Source organism: Phyllopteryx taeniolatus, chromosome 22 (genome assembly GCF_024500385.1).
Source record: "Phyllopteryx taeniolatus isolate TA_2022b chromosome 22, UOR_Ptae_1.2, whole genome shotgun sequence".
NCBI lineage: Eukaryota > Metazoa > Chordata > Actinopteri > Syngnathiformes > Syngnathidae > Phyllopteryx > Phyllopteryx taeniolatus.
Genome location: NC_084523.1, coordinates 523,340 through 538,880, shown reverse-complemented (window position 1 = coordinate 538,880; position 15,541 = coordinate 523,340). Strand labels below are relative to the sequence as shown.

The 15,541-nt window shown below is 40.7% G+C and overlaps 2 protein-coding genes across 5 annotated transcripts; both read right to left on the bottom strand.

Moving 5' to 3' along the window:
- Window positions 1-405: 405 nt before the first annotated feature.
- Window positions 406-5,792, bottom strand: LOC133472156 (oocyte zinc finger protein XlCOF6.1-like). 3 transcript variants are annotated; one of them, XM_061762590.1, is made up of 3 exons: window positions 5,335-5,792; window positions 2,336-2,998; window positions 406-540 (listed from the first exon to the last, which is right to left on the bottom strand). In XM_061762590.1, the coding sequence occupies exons 1-3, from the start codon at window positions 5,459-5,461 to the stop codon at window positions 488-490; spliced, it is 843 nt and encodes a 280-aa protein (XP_061618574.1). In that variant the 5' UTR covers window positions 5,462-5,792; the 3' UTR covers window positions 406-487. The 3 variants fall into 3 exon arrangements, with proteins under 3 accessions (XP_061618574.1, XP_061618576.1, XP_061618573.1); XM_061762592.1 differs by having other exon boundaries at window positions 416-540; window positions 2,420-2,998; XM_061762589.1 differs by lacking the exon at window positions 406-540 and having other exon boundaries at window positions 1,716-2,998; window positions 5,335-5,791.
- A 1,410-nt stretch (window positions 5,793-7,202) lies between these two features.
- Window positions 7,203-14,668, bottom strand: LOC133472151 (gastrula zinc finger protein XlCGF57.1-like). Of its 2 annotated transcripts, none has more exons than XM_061762583.1 (2): window positions 13,215-14,668; window positions 7,203-11,549 (listed from the first exon to the last, which is right to left on the bottom strand). In XM_061762583.1, exon 2 carries the CDS (start codon window positions 11,104-11,106, stop codon window positions 9,649-9,651), a length of 1,458 nt encoding a protein of 485 aa, XP_061618567.1. In that variant the 5' UTR covers window positions 11,107-11,549; window positions 13,215-14,668; the 3' UTR covers window positions 7,203-9,648. The 2 variants fall into 2 exon arrangements, with proteins under 2 accessions (XP_061618567.1, XP_061618568.1); XM_061762584.1 differs by having other exon boundaries at window positions 13,999-14,668.
- Window positions 14,669-15,541: the final 873 nt, after the last annotated feature.

The window sequence follows — 15,541 nt, the reverse complement described above, 5'->3', positions numbered from 1 at the left end:
CGTTTCGGATCATATCGTCCTCAAAGGACCAATACTGAGACTGTTTCTCCCCGCAATCCTGTAGATACAGCGATCGGTAATATTTTTTTGGGGGGGTCGATATAAAAATTGTAACAAGAATGTCTGTGCCTTTGTTTCAGAAAGATGTCATCTCCATTCCACGTGTTGTATCATACTGGAGTTGCTTTGTAAATGATATTCAGTGGAAAAACTGGTCTGGTCTATCCCAAATAAATACCTTATTACAAACAAGGTAAACTGTATTTGAAAGAGATCCACAAATTTGGCGCAAAGCAGAATCTTCTTTGCAACAAATTCATCCACTAATGGTGAAAGCATCCAGTATGGATGTGAAAAGTAGAAATTGTGGAGGTGTTTTATGTGGATGTAAAGGCTTTGTCAGATGAAATGTCCAACTGCAGCCAAAGGCTCATGATCGTCAGCTGGACCAGGATGAATCCGTGTCGGAAATGGCTTCGACTTTAGTTCACGCTTTTTTTAGCGTAACATTACACTTCCCTGTATGACTGCATTCTCCACCTGAAATGTAAATATATACACATAAGTATCATACACCATCAGAGGTGGGTTACATTTTCACTTCAGTAACTTGAGAAATTGTACTTTTAAGAGTAATTTTAATGCAAACTACTTTTCACATGAGTATTGTTGTTCTAATAATATTGTCAGTTGTACCCGTGTACAGTACATTATTATGAAATGAAAATGATCATGACTAGCTGAAGAATCAACATTTACCTTCCAAAGGATAGCAGCGGCGTGAATATTATTATTTTTTTTTACTCGATTTTCAAAACGACTCGTTCGTAGCTCTAGAAATAAACCTTATGTTAGGTTAAATAGAACCCACCGGGCAGGTTTGGTGGTTACGCTGGCACCACCTTTGACCGGTCCGGTCCAGACTCAGACTGACAACACAGCACGCAGCCACAATGTAGAGAATGTAAACTTTATTAAACACTTTGAGTTAAAAGCAACTTTTAACAGGCCGACGTTTAACATTTTCCTCGCAAAACCTCCCCTTTCCCACCAATTGGCTGCCAATACTGCATACTGTACTAGAATACATAAACAATAGAACATGAATTATGTTCCAGCGTCCTCATCTTCCAGCTTTAGAGTTGTGGGCAAACTTTGATGGCTAACTGCACGCTACGCTGGAAGAACTGGCAATTTCGCCGGGTGGCTACTGCATGGAACAAGGACGCTCGGTGTTCAGATAGTGGGGGACGCCAAGGGGATGCACGAACCTCTTGACGTTACGAGAATAGTTTTTAGCCCCACCCACAAAATCAGGAAAATTTAAAAGCTGAAAAAAGAGTTTCAAGCCATATCTCAACAATTCAGTACTATATTGTTCTCAGACTTTACACATGTTTTCAGCGCTTTCCTTCAAACATATTTAAAGTATTTAGAAACAAAACAAGGATTTCTGTTTTGGTGCACTTTAAGCCTGACCCGCGACAATACATTACAAAATACATGTCATTTATTTCATGATCACATACGCAGTTTTCAATCTGACTCGAAAGAGTTTCCTCACCGTCTATTTCAATTAATGGTTTGATGACTTGACATGCACATCACAAAAACATTACACAAGGCAGATGTGTTGCTACAAGTGTTGCTGTCCACAAGATGCCTTTAAGAAGGTACACAGAATACAATCATCCTTGGTGCATGAACTGATCAAACTGAATGAAACTGTCATTGATCACTGCAATTTTCACCAACACGCTTGTGATTCTTAGCCAGACACTGATGAGCAAATTTTTGAGCGCAAACTGAGCAGGAAAAAGGTTTCTCCCCAGTGTGTGTTCTTGCGTGATTTTTTTTCAGTTTGCCTTCTGAGTGAATCTTTGACCACAATCTGAGCAGGAAAAAGGTTTCTCCCCAGTGTGTGTTCTTGTATGAATTTTTAAGGCTCCGTTCTGAGTGAATCTTTGACCACAATCTGAGCAGGAAAAAGGTTTCTCTCCAGTGTGCGTTCTTGTGTGTCTTTTTAAGGTTCCCTTCTGAGTGAATCTTTGACCACAATCTGAGCAGAAAAAAGGTTTCTCTCCGGTGTGCGTTCTTGTGTGCACTTTTAAGGCTCCATTTTCAGTGAATCTTTGACCACAAATCGAGCAGGAAAATGGTTTCTCTCCATTGTGCGTTCTTGCATGTATATTTAAGGCTCCCTTCCACGAGAATCTTTTACCACAATCTGAGCAGGAAAAAGGTTTCTCACCAGTGTGCATTCTTGTGTGTCTTTTTAAGTGTCCCTTATAAGAGAATCTGTGACCACAAACTAAGCAGGCAAAAGGTTTCTCACCAGTGTGTGTTCTTGTGTGTCTTAATAAGTTTCCCCTTTGAGAGAATCCTCGTCCACAAACTGAGCAGGCAAAAGGTTTCTCACCAGTGTGCGTTGTTGTGTGGCTTTTTAAGGTTCCTTTCTGTGAGAATCTTTGGCCGCAATCGGAGCAGGCAAAAGGCTTCTCTCCAGTGTGTATTTTCATATGTCGCTCCAAATTCCTCTGAGAAGCAAAAGTTTTCCCACACTGAGAACATTTCCAGGGTTTCTTATCAGTGTGACGTATCATATCGCCTTCCAACTCTTCATCATCATCATCATCATCATCATCATCAGAGTGAGCAGAGTGTGACGTCGTGTCATCACTATCCGATAGTGGAGCTAAGAGCCCGTCTGCTGGTGATCCTCCACAGTGGTCTCCATCACCTTCTGTTGTCATGTGTTGACTTTTGCTGCTGCTTGGAGGCTCCGCCTCTCGTCTCTCCTCACTTTGACCTTCATCTTCACTCTTCAAAGGGACACCAGTCAAAGGAACCTTGAAGAGTTCCTCCTCTTCTTCCTCTTTAATATTTAAGAACTCTTCCTCCTCCTCTTTGATGTGATGAAACTCTTCATCCTCCTCTTCCTCTTTTATGTGAGGGGACGCTGAGTGCTCCCACTCTGGATGAAGATTTTCCCTGACGTCTGCAGCACAAAAGAAGACAAACACACATGGGTCAAATCTCATTTGTTTACAATATTTACAACCTAGGTCCTCGCTCCTGTTTACATGTTAGCACCCTTCGTGGAGACGAAAAGAACAACAGGTCTGGGCCCGCGCATGTCGCGCGGGGTTGGGCGTGGCTGATCAGTTCGTCATTGCCTCACTCCGTGCACCGCGCACAGCAGAAACAATGGAGCCAAAATAACACGAAACACATAACACTTCAGGGAAGATGTTTTTTTTGTGGGTTTTTTGGGGTTGCAGTAGGGCTGCACAATTATTTTGATCAATATTGTTATCACGATTATTTATCATGATTATTCCTCATGTTAGGGAAAAAAACTTTATTTTTAGTGCACTACTTTTTAACAAACAACGTATGTTTTCAGTTCGAAATGAATCTTTAAATGCGAATAAATGATAGATAATAATTTTAAAAAATGTACCCCCCCCCAAAAAATTCTACTTTAGCAAGGGCTAACTGAATAAATGTGCTATTACAAAGTGCCATCACAAATTGCAATTTAATGGAAGCGAATACAGTTAATGCATCGAAGGCAATAATAACCTTAGGCTGCAAGCAATCCCCGTCGTCAGCTAACTACACACTACTTGTAGAAATGGGCTGAGTTATTATTACTAAGCAATTCACAATTGCAGCGGATCGCCACTGGTCCAATGACGGCACTTGGTATTTTTATCGTGAGGGAGGACCAACTTACATGATACAAGAAAGTCCAAGTGCGCTTGGTTGTAGCCATGGCTAATAAAAAAAAAACTCTAGAGAATTGAAATAGGGTCGAGATGGTCCATAATTCACTGACAAGTTGCTTTTATGTATTTTTTTTTTATTTTTTTGCTCAAGAAAATGAAACTGTCAGTCATTCCCAATAACATCAATCAATTTATGCAAATAATTGTACTTGGAATGCCCCTTTTTCATTACAAAAATCGACACCACCCCATGTTTTTTGTGCAACATCAGAGGCAGAAGTGGAGACCAAATTCACTGCACAGTCGCTGTGGAAAAAGGAATTGACTAAAGTGGGAGTATTAACTCATATTTTATAAATCATTGCTGCCGGGCAGAATTTCCACACCTCCAATGTGATGACTTAAAGAAATGAAAAAAAAAAGAAAAAAAAAGTCATCTTGCTTGAATTTCCAATCTGCGGTTTGTTCAAATTGGTATTATACTTTATACAGCTATCCTATACGGTTGCACATTCACACGGTACCGCAAAATTATGCTTAACTGCTAATTTAATATGCTAAAGAAAATAAAAAAGGGTGTCATTACTAAAATGGCGAAAACATCGCCAAACTTCCTCATCACGGGACAGTCTAAAACATTTTTCACGCTTATGTTAAGCAGGTAAAAAGTTTAATTTATGTGGACATCTCTCCATCTGTGCTTATACTGTACTTAGGATTTTGAGAAATAGCTATGACAATAACGAGAAAATACATGTAAGTAGTAAGAGAGAAACAATACACCCATTTGTAATTTCTATAACATCAAGCTCCAGCTTTAGACTCATTCATTTTTTCTAATTTCTCCGCAACAAATGAGGCTGTCACTTTTGATTTAACTTTTTAGTGTTACATTAAATCATTAATGTATTTACATGTTCTCATTGATGAAAGCTCGTTAGGGAACTGTGGTTCACTTAAAGGCTCTAATTGTCACAAATCTGAAAATCCGCTTGAGACGTTTACAATTTAGCAAAAAGGGAACAAAACATGCAAATGCATTTTTTTTTTTTTTTTTTGGTAAGTTAAATATAGAAACAATTTTACATAATACATACAGCATGTGTCTCATGAATGGTTTTACTGTAGGTTGTGATGCATCTAATGTAACCCTAGAAGCAAGTATGATGCATTGCACTTCAAATTTGGTGGACTGTTATACAACAAGGCCCGAATGAAGTGGTCTCGCATCGCAGTTTGTGGGTCAACATTTGCATGTTCGCATCAAAAATAATAATAATAATAATACGTTGAAAAGCAAAACTGCAAGTCAGTTTGAGCGGGGAAGACGGTCGCAAAGATGGAGGCAGGGCAGGGGGCGCAAGTGACGCGACGTCACCGATGCGCGCCCCACACGACCACCACTCAAAAGACTTGATGTCAGACCCCGTCTCAGGTTTCTCATTTTTTGGTTTTCGGTCGAGAATTTTCCATTTTCGGTGTTTATACCTCCGATTGTCTGACCGAAGATGGTTTCACTTGACATGAACGTCATCAAAAATCTTGCTGAATCTTGAAAAGGGAAAGTATTAATGAGACAAGCGAGAGTAAGAAGCGAACAAACCCGCTGTGTGTTGCACAACTCGAGGTTGCATCTTGCAAACAGCATCCAGCAGTTGACGTGGTCGCTCGTTCTCGTCTTTTACGCTGCAAAGTTCCCCCTCGTAGTCTGCGGTCCTTGCCGCACACATGTTCACACTTTACGACAATCCCAACACTTTACGCTCACACTTGAGCTCTGCTGAGCGACGTGCTGATCGCAAACGAGTCTCTTTGTTAGCGGCTAGCAAGCTAAACTAAGGTAAGCTAGGCCGAGAAGCTGTCAACGTGCACCGAGACGACTTCAACCGGACGCAAAGATGCAACGAAAGATGTTTTAGTCCGGTGAAGTAGCGATTGACGTCCAATGTGAGATTTCATCACGTTCGGTACAAATTCTGGAAGATTTAACTGCGGTCAAGCCAGCCTTCGCTCGAAAAAAAAAGGAAGTCAAGACAGCCGAGCGGGGAAAGCCCCCTTCAAAATAAAAGATCACCAATAATAGGGCTTCATGGACGTCAATGCGTTGGATTGAAAATAATATTAAATAATAGGGGTGTTAAAATGATCGATTCGGCGCTATATCAACATCTTACATTGGGCAATTCTCGTATCAACTCAAAATGCGTCCTAATCGATGTTTATACACGCATTTTTACCCGAAATAGTCAATGCAGCGTCTTACTTTTTGTGCTGCACTTAAACTCCCGACCACTAGATGGCACACGAATCTCGCCGGAGACAATCTCCGATTCCCAGATCGAAATCTGCAATCTGGATTTATTTTGGGTTTTACGCCAAAAGACGGAAGTCTGGAATATGATAAAAGCCACTGAATACTTGCGGAAACACCGCATACCTTCACGTACATGTTGTAAGACGCCACCACGAATTGGTGGTGAAAGAAAAACAAACGACTACTTCGTCACAACTAACTCGGTCAAATTTTCTGCCAACTCAACGCGTGACACCAAAATAACACACTCGTTGACTTATTACACGTGCAAAACTGTTTCTATATATTTGAAAATGGATGGCACTTACAACAGAAGAATGTTATCTTAATAAATTACCCTTAATATTTTTTTTTAATATGCTGTTTAACCATAAAATAATGACTGCAACCTCCAATTGGCACATTTACTTGAGTGCTCACAGTTCTGACGTTTCAGGCAAATAAGAAGTACTTAATACAAAGCTTAGTGCAGTTTAGTGCTTATAAGATTGAGTGCTTTAACCATGTACACTTTGATCAGTCTACTGCTAAGAGGATGATTGACTACTTGGGGCAGTTAGCTTACCTAGCTGGTATGTTCATATGTTTTTATGGAGTACAAGGATCATACATCATCAGACATTACATGATAACAATATTCTTCGTTGAAGACCCACCTGTGTACAGTACATTTTAAATGCAATGAAAATGATCATTAAAACTGGCCTCGTTTAACAAAACACGACCAAACTGCTTACTGTAGGAACTAGTGAAATACTAAGTAAGTTTTAAGGGATCTCTGGCCACTTTTTCCTGTCATCCCGCCTCCAATACTATTTTTCACTCGAGAATTGACTCGATTTAAGAAGGACTCGTTCGTAGCTCTAGTAATAAACCTTGTGTTACTTTAAAGATAAAACCACCGGGCAGGTTAGTTGTTACGCGATTAAGCGATTCTGGTCCAGAATCAGAGACTGACAACACAACACGGAGCCACAATGTAGAGAATGTAACCTTCATTAAAGACTGTGTTCAAAGCAACTTCTAGGTAGCAAGGGGAAATACACAGGACGAAATTTAAAACTTCCTTTGCGAAACCTCTCCTTTCCCGCCAACTGGCAGCCATTACTGCATACTTGACTAAAATAGCTAAGATCGTTCATGCAACTGAAGCAAAAGCAAAGCAAAGCAAATTTATTTATATAGCGCATTTTCATACAGATGTTACAATGTGCTTTACATGATTAAAAGCATTTAAAAACAAATAAAGAAAAAACAGCTTATAAACATTTAAAACAAAGAGAAATAAAATACGATTAAAACTGCGTACAGTGCAAGAAATATTTAAAAGTGCAAATGCTCTAAAAAGCATGAGGAAAAAAAGAAGAGTTTTTAACCTGGACTTAAAAGCATTCACACTTGGGGCTGACGTCACTTCTGTTGGCAACTTATTCCATTTGTGTGCAGCATAATAGCTTACTGCTGCGTCACCATGTTTGCTTTGGACTGTGCTCCACTATTTGACCTGGGTCTGTCGATGTCAGAGCCCTAATAGGTTTATACCTCATTAGCATTTGTTTCATGTATTCCGGACCTAAACCATTTAGTGATTTATAGACCAGTAGCATACATTTAAAATCTATTTTAAAGCTGACTGGGAGCCAGTGTAAAGACTTTAGAATTGGAGTAATATGCTCTGACCTATTTTTTCTGGTCAGAACCCGAGCTGCAGGATTCTGAATGAGTTGCAGCTGTTTAATGCTGTTTTTGGGGAGTCCAGTCAGAAGACCATTACAATAGTCAAGTCTACTTGAGATAAAAGCATGGATGGGCTTCTCCTGGTCTGCTTGACACATACAAGCCTTCACTCTGGATATGTTCTTCAGATGGTAGAAGGCAGTTTTAGTGATTGATTTGATATGACTGTTGAAAGTCTGGTCGGAATCTATCCATACACAAGGTTTATGACTTGGTCTTTGGTTTTTAGAGAGAGTGACTCCAGGTATTTACCAACAGCAATCCTCTTTATTGCCAAAAAATATTACGGTAACTCAGTTTTGTTGTGGTTTAATTGAAGAAAATGTTTGAAAATGTTCCCCAGACACACCCTCCAGTCTTTGCAAACCTCTTATTAGTTTGCCTTTCCCATCACCTGCAGCACCAGGCCATTAATCGAAGGAGGGATTTGTCAGCCGCAAAGTGTCGCGAGGAGAAGGAGGGGGAAGGGTATTTTGTGGTGCACGTGTTGAGAGTTCCAGCCTTGGGCAGCCACAGCCGGATGAGTCGGCCCCCTTCCTCTGCCTCGCCCGGGATGCAATCATCCGGTTATTTCTTTGTTTTAGACAGTGACACATAACACCTCAATTGAACTGGAGTCATCTGGAGACACTGCAATATATAACTGTGTCATCTGCATAGCTATGATAGTCTAAATTAAAGTTCTGAAGAACTTGACCCACGGGTAGCATATACAGGCTGAACAGGAGGGGTCCAAGAACTGACCCTTGAGGGACCTCATAGGTCATTGCCATTCGATGAGATTGAACACTTCCAATGGTTACAAAATAACTCATTTCCCCCAGGTAGGACCTGAACCATTGAAGGACTCTTCCACTTAGTCCTACCCACGCTTCCAACCTGTTCAGCAGGATATTATGATCTACCGTATCAAAAGCTGCACTGAGATCTAAGAAGACCAGAATTGACACCTTTCCCGAGTCAGTATTCTACCTGATATCATTAAGCACTTTGACAAGAACATATTCTGTACTGCGATGAGTTCAAAAAGCTGATTGAAATTTGGAAAAAAAATCCATTTAAGTTCAAGAAATTGCTGTGTTGATAAAAAAAAACAACTTTCTCAACAACCTTGGCTATGAAAGGGAGATTTGAGATGGGTCTATAGCTTGCTAACATGAAAGCGTCCAGCGTTCTATTTTTTAGAAGAGGCTAAATGGCAGCTACTTTAAGAGCTTTAGAAAACTCGCCTGACTGAAGTGAGCAATTGCTTACTTGATGCAAATCATGCTATACCGATAAAACTGGGTCCATTATGAATGAGGAAGTGGCAATTTGGCCACTGCATGGAACAAGGGTGCTTGGCGTTTCTGTAGTGGGCGAGGGGAGTATACGCCCAAATGTCTTGACCTCACGAGGATAGTTTTTAGGCCCACCCACAAAAATCAGGAAAATTTAAAAGGTGAAAAAAAATTTCAAGCCACATCTCAACAATTCAGTTCTACATTGCTCTCAGTCTTTGCACATATTTTCACCATTTACTTCAAACACATTTAAAATTATTTAGAAACAAAACAAGGATTTATGTTTTGGTGCACTTTAACCCTGACCCGCTACAATACATTACAAAATATGTTATTTATTTCATGGTGACATACAGGATGCAGTTGTCAATCTTACCCCGAAGTGACCAAGTTTCCTCACTGTCTATTTCAATTAATGGTTTGCTTATGTGACATGCACATCACGAAAAAATTACAGGTTTATTGCTCTAAGTGTTTCAGTCTGAGTGCTAATTATCAAAACCTGTCCACAGGACGCCCTTTAAGAAGGTACATAGTTTCATCAGTTCATGCACCAAGGATGATTGTATTCTGGCATAAACTTTCATTGATCATTGCAATTCTCACCAACACACTTGTGATTCTTAGCCAGAGAGCGATTAGGGAATCTTTGGCCACAAACTGAGCAGGAAAAAGGTTTCTCTCCAGTATGTGTTCTTGTGTGTATTTTTAAGGTTGCCTTCTCAGAGAAACTTTGGCCACAAACTGAGCAGAAAAACTGTTTCTCTCCTGTGTGCGTTCTTGTGTGTATTTTTAAGGATCGCTTCTGAGTGAATCTTTGACCGCAATCTGAGCAGGAAAAAGGTTTCTCACCAGTGTGGGTTCTTGTGTGTCTTTTTAAGGTTCCTTTCCGGGAGAATCTTTGTCCACAAACTGAGCAGGAAAAAGCCTTCTCACCAGTGTGTGTTTTTTTGTGAAATATTAAGCTTACCTTATAAGAGAATTGTTGACCACAAACTGAGCAGGAAAAAGGTTTCTCTCCAGTGTGTGATCTTGTGTGTATTTTTAAGCTTTCTTTGTGAGAGAATCTTTGCCCACAAACTGAGCATGCAAAAGGTTTCTCTCCAGTGTGCATTCTTGTGTGTATTTTTAGGTGTCCCTTTAGAGTGAATCTTTGACCGCAATCTGAGCAGGAAAAAGGTTTCTCACCAGTGTGTGTTCTTGTGTGTATGTTTAAGTTTCTCTTTTCAGAGAATCTTTGGCCACAAACTGAGCAGAAAAACGGTTTCTCTCCAGTGTGCGTTCTTGTGTGTATTTGTAAGTTTACCTTCTGAGTGAATCTGTGACCACAAACTGAGCAGGAAAAAGGTTTCTCACCAGTGTGGGTTCTTGTGTGTCTTTTTAAGGTTCCTTTCCGGGAGAATCTTTGTCCACACACTGAGTAGGAAAAAGGTTTCTCTCCAGTGTGCGATCTTGTGTGTATTTTTAAGCTTTCCTTGTGAGAGAATCTTTGACCGCAAACTAAGCAGGCAAAAGCCTTCTCACCAGTGTGTGTTTTTTTGTGAAATATTAAGCTTCCCTTATAAGAGAATAGTTGACCACAAACTGAGCAGGCAAAAGGTTTCTCACCAGTGTGTGTTCTTGTGTGACTTTTTAAGCTTGCCTCCCAGGAGAATCTTTGCCCACAGACTGAGCAGGCAAAAGGTTTCTCACCAGTGTGCGTTCTTGTGTGACCTTTTAAGCTTGCCTTCCAGGAGAATCTTTGACCACAAACTGAGCAGGAAAAAGGTTTCTCACCCGTGTGTGTTCTTGTGTGTATTGTTGAAGTTCCCTTCTCCAAGAATCTTTGCCCAGAAACTGAGGAGGCAAAACGTTTCTCACTAGTGTGTGTTCTTGTGTGTCTTAAAAAGTTTGCTTTTCTAGAGAATCTTCGGTCATAAACTGAGCAGGCAAATGGTTTCTCACCAGTGTGTGTTCTTGTGCGACCTTTTAAGCTTGCTTTGTGATAGAATCTTTGATCACAGTCAGAGCAGGCAGACTTCTCTCCCGTATGTATTTTCATGTGTCATTTCAAATTCCTCTTAAAAGCAAAGGTTTTCCCACATTGAGAACATTTCCAGCGTTTGTTGTCAGTGTGACTTGTCATATCACTGTCTGACTGTTCATCAACAGAGTAAGCAGTAAGTAAGCGCTGTGACATTGTGTCATCACAATCTGATCGTGGAACTAAGAGGCCGTCTGCTTGTGATCCCCCACAGTGGTCTCCATCGGCTTCTGTTGAAACGTGTTGACTTAAACTGGTGCTAGGAGGCTCCGCCCCTCGTCTCTCTTCAAATTGACCTTTAGCTTCACTCGTCAAAGGGACACATGTCAAAGGAACCTTGAAAAACTCCTCCTGCTCTTCCTCCTCCTCTTTGACATGACAAATGTCTTTGTCCTCCTTTTCCTCTTTATCGTGAGGGGACGCTGACTGCTGCCACTCTGGATGAAGATTTTCACTGACGTCTGCAAGACAAAAGAAGACATGGGTCAAATCTCATTTGTTTACAGTATTTACAACCTCCTCGGTCCTGATCCTGTTTACATGTTAGCGCCTTCCACCAGAGATCCCATTGAGGAGACAAGAACAACAGGTCTGGGCTCGCGCATGTCGCATGGGGTGGGGCGTGGCTGTCCATTGCCTCGCACCGTGCACCGCACATGGGTGCACACAGGAGAGATAACGGAGCCCAAACAACACTAAACACATTACAATTCAGGGAAGATGTATTTTTTTGGGGTTGTAGTAGGGCTGCACGATTATGGTCAAAATAATAAACTCGCTTATTTTGATCATCCCCCCGATCACTGGCAGAAGTGGAGACCAAATTCACTGCATAGTCGGTGTGGATAAAGGAATTTATACTTAAGTGGCAGTATTTACTCATATTTTATATATTGTTGCTGTCAGGTGGAATTACCACACCTCCAATATAACAACTTTTCAGGAACTAAAAGAAAAAAAAACTACATACTGCTTTGAGTTTCCATACACCGCTTCATTCAAGTTGGTATTATACCTTTTAGAGCTATCATATACTGGTGCACATTCACATGAACGCACGGTACTGCAAAATTATGTTCAATCACTAATTTAATACGCTGAAAAATCACTCATTTATAAGGGTGTCGTCAATTAAAAAGGCAAAAACACGGCAGCGGGCGCAAAACCTCATCACGGGACATTCAAACGTTTTACATGCTTATGTTGAGCGTGTAAAAAGTTTCATTTACAGTGCCATCATATTATCGTATTCACGTTCAGCCACGTTTCCCACATTTTGCGATGTTAGACTTATTCTAAAGCTTATTTGAGTTTAGTTTTCTTTATAAAAAAAAAAATAATAATAATAATCTACATAACAGCCATGACAAAGTAAAAGCATTTTCAGCCATTTGTGCAAATTTATACAAAATGTAAACATTTAAACATAATAGGTACATAAGTTTTCACACCCTTTTCTATGACACAAACTTAAGCTCAGGTGCATCTGATTTCCAATGGTCATCGTTGAGATGCTTCTACAACTTTAATGGAGTCCACTTGTGGTGAATTCAGTTGATTGAACATCATTTGGAATGGCACCCACCTGCCTATATAAGGTCTCATACAGTGCAGTGCATATAACAATTCAGTACTATATTGTGTCTGTGGCAGGTTGCTCTGATAGTGGCCTTCAGCACTTCTGCATTGTTGGCTCTGGCGTATCACATCTTTCTCTTCACAATGCCCCATAGTGAGGTCCGGTGAGTTTGCTGGCCAATCAAGAACAGGGATACCGTGGTCCTTAAACCAGGTACTGGTAGCTCTGGCACTGAGTGAATGGAATTACTGAAATAAATCAACTTTTTCATAAAATTCTAATTATATGACTAGCACCTATATTTATATATTATATTAGACTTGATCGGTATTGGCCGATAATTACCATTATCTGCCGATCGGCTTCAGTGTCATAATTTGCCAATCAATCCGATCAATGACGTAATTGATCGGCTCCGCAAAAGACATTTACTCTGCGTCGCAACTCCATTAATGTGATAGTGAGAAGTGCTGAGTAAAAACAATAAATACATAAAATTCATATGTGAGTATCTCCCCACCACCCCCGTAATTACCACACCAATTACCGTGTTGTGACTGCCGTGAAGAGGAACTGCTTTTTTTTTTCTTCTCCTCGGTTCTTCAAAATAAAACATCACAATTGCCCAACAGCCACCAACTCAAACAGCAGTGTTACTTGGCAAAAAAAGAATAGTAAAGTATGTACTGAAATGTAATCTATTTTTCTGTCGTATACCTATTTATTATTGTTTTGTTTGTCTGTTGGGAGTCAGACTCGTGTCGCGAATTTGATGACTTTAGACGCGCGACTTGACAAAATGTCACAAGACTTGGAACTCGACTTTGACTTGAAAAGCTATGACTTGTGACTTTACTCGGACTCAAGCCCATTGACAAATGAACAATCTGGCGGTGTGTCTCAAAAGCTCAACATACCAATGTTTATTTTATGATTGGAACTTGATGTGTATTATGTAATCTTAACGATGATGCTCCCGACGGATATCACTCAGGGAGAAGTGTCCCTAAAGCCGAATTAGAGGTTATGTCTTTTAATAATTATCGCTCTGTTGGGCACTTACAAGGAGAAGAATTGACCAAGAGGTCACTCTTTCAGACACTACCTCAAGTCGTGGTTTTATTAAAAAATTAAACAATGCAACATGCTGCAAATCAACAATAAATGTGGCAGTTACATAAGGTACACATTCCACCAAGTACTGGTATCATACACAGAAGCGACAATGACAATTATCGTAACAATAAGGAGCTTTTGAAAAAAAAAATAATAATCCACATTGCAATGTGGGAATCGCATGGCTTGACATCACGTATACTTGTTTTCATTACCATTAGCAGCTAGCTTTGTGAACGATCACGCAAATAGTCACAAATAGCGGGCCGGCCGTGCGCTGTCTGGGCTTCCTGTTCATCACAGTATGGTTTAGTCAGTGTAATTTTCTCCAGAATCAGTCTTGTATTCCCCTCTCTTTTTGTTGTTGTGTTCAGGCCGCAAAGTTCCGAGTCGTAGTCTGCGGCCCTCGTTGCACACATTTCCCACACGACAATCCCCAACAACCTGAAGATAACACTTGAGCTCTGCTGAGCGCACACGCGTCGCTTTGTTAGCGGCTAGCAGGCTAGGCTAAGCTAGGCCGAGAAGCTTCAACACGTACAGAGACGACTTCAACCGGAACGAAAGATGTTTTAGTCACGTGAAGTAGTGATGGACGTCCTATGTGAGACTTTTCGGCATGGTCAGTACAAATTTGGGAAGATTTAACTGCCGTCAAGCCAGCCTTCGCTCGAAAAGAGGAAGTCAAGCCAGCCGCATCCAGTTTTGTTGCTACTCCGCACTACGGAAATAAACCGGCAACGAGCGGCGAAAGCCACCTTCAAAATAAAAGTTTACCATGAATAGGTTGAGAAATACCTGATATTGTATTTCAAAATAGTATTCTGAAATCTGGATGTTTCGCTGTCATCAACCCTGATTTAAAAAAAAATGATTAAAAATAATTATTTCGGTATCACAACACCAGTCCCGGAGGACACGAGACACATTCGCCGAAGTGGGTGACAAGGCTGGCGAATCGCAAATCACATGGCAGCAAGTTGCATGAAGTCCCGCCCCTCGCCTGCACGCTGGCTGCTCATTGGTCATTCGCCGAAAATTTCAGAGGTAAGTTACAGATCGTTTCAGCAGTTCCGTTTCCGCTCCCAGCGGCCTAGCATAGCTTAGCTAGCTAGCCGCTCACAAAGAGACGCGTTTGCGATCAGCACGTCGCTAAATAGAAATCAAGAGTGAGCGTAAAGTGTTGGCATTGTCGTGTGGAAATGTGTGCAACAAGCACCGCAGACTACGAGGAGGAACTTTGTGGAGCAAAAGACGAGAACGAGCCACCACGTCAACTTGTGGATGCTCGTTGCAAGATGCAGCCTCGAATTGTGCAACACACAGCAGGTTTGTTGACTTCTCACTCTCACTTGCTCAATTCATATTTTCCATTTTCACATTTTTTTTTCTTCCAATTATCATGATTCATTACAGGCACTGAATGACATTTGCATCTGTACATTTGCATGTACAGACCCTTTCCAAAAAAAAATTAATATCCGTGAAAAGTTGATTTATTTCCATAATTCCATTCAAAAAGTTAAACTTTCATAGATTATATGTTATAGATTATATACTAGACTCAAAGCACCTGCACAGGTTTCCTCAGGTGTCATTAAATTGCTTCAGTTTGGTTCAATTGTCTAAATTGGGTTCAATATGGGGAAGACTGCAGACTTGACAAGTGGCCAGAAGAACATCATTGATACCCTCCATAGGATGGATAAGCCACAAAAGTTCATAGCTAAGGAGGCTAGCTGTTCACAGTGCTGTGTC

Bases quoted from the DNA above. Each gene is read 5' to 3' on its own strand.
- LOC133472156 (XM_061762589.1), bottom strand. From the start codon at position 5,461: ATGTGTGCGGCAAGGACCGCAGACTACGAGGGGGAACTTTGCAGCGTA. The intron at 2,999-5,334 runs GTTTGTTCGCTT...TTTGTGCTGCAG, and splicing joins AGTTGTGCAACACACAGCGG to ACGTCAGGGAAAATCTTCAT.
- LOC133472151 (XM_061762583.1), bottom strand. From the start codon at position 11,106: ATGAAAATACATACGGGAGAGAAGTCTGCCTGCTCTGACTGTGATCAA.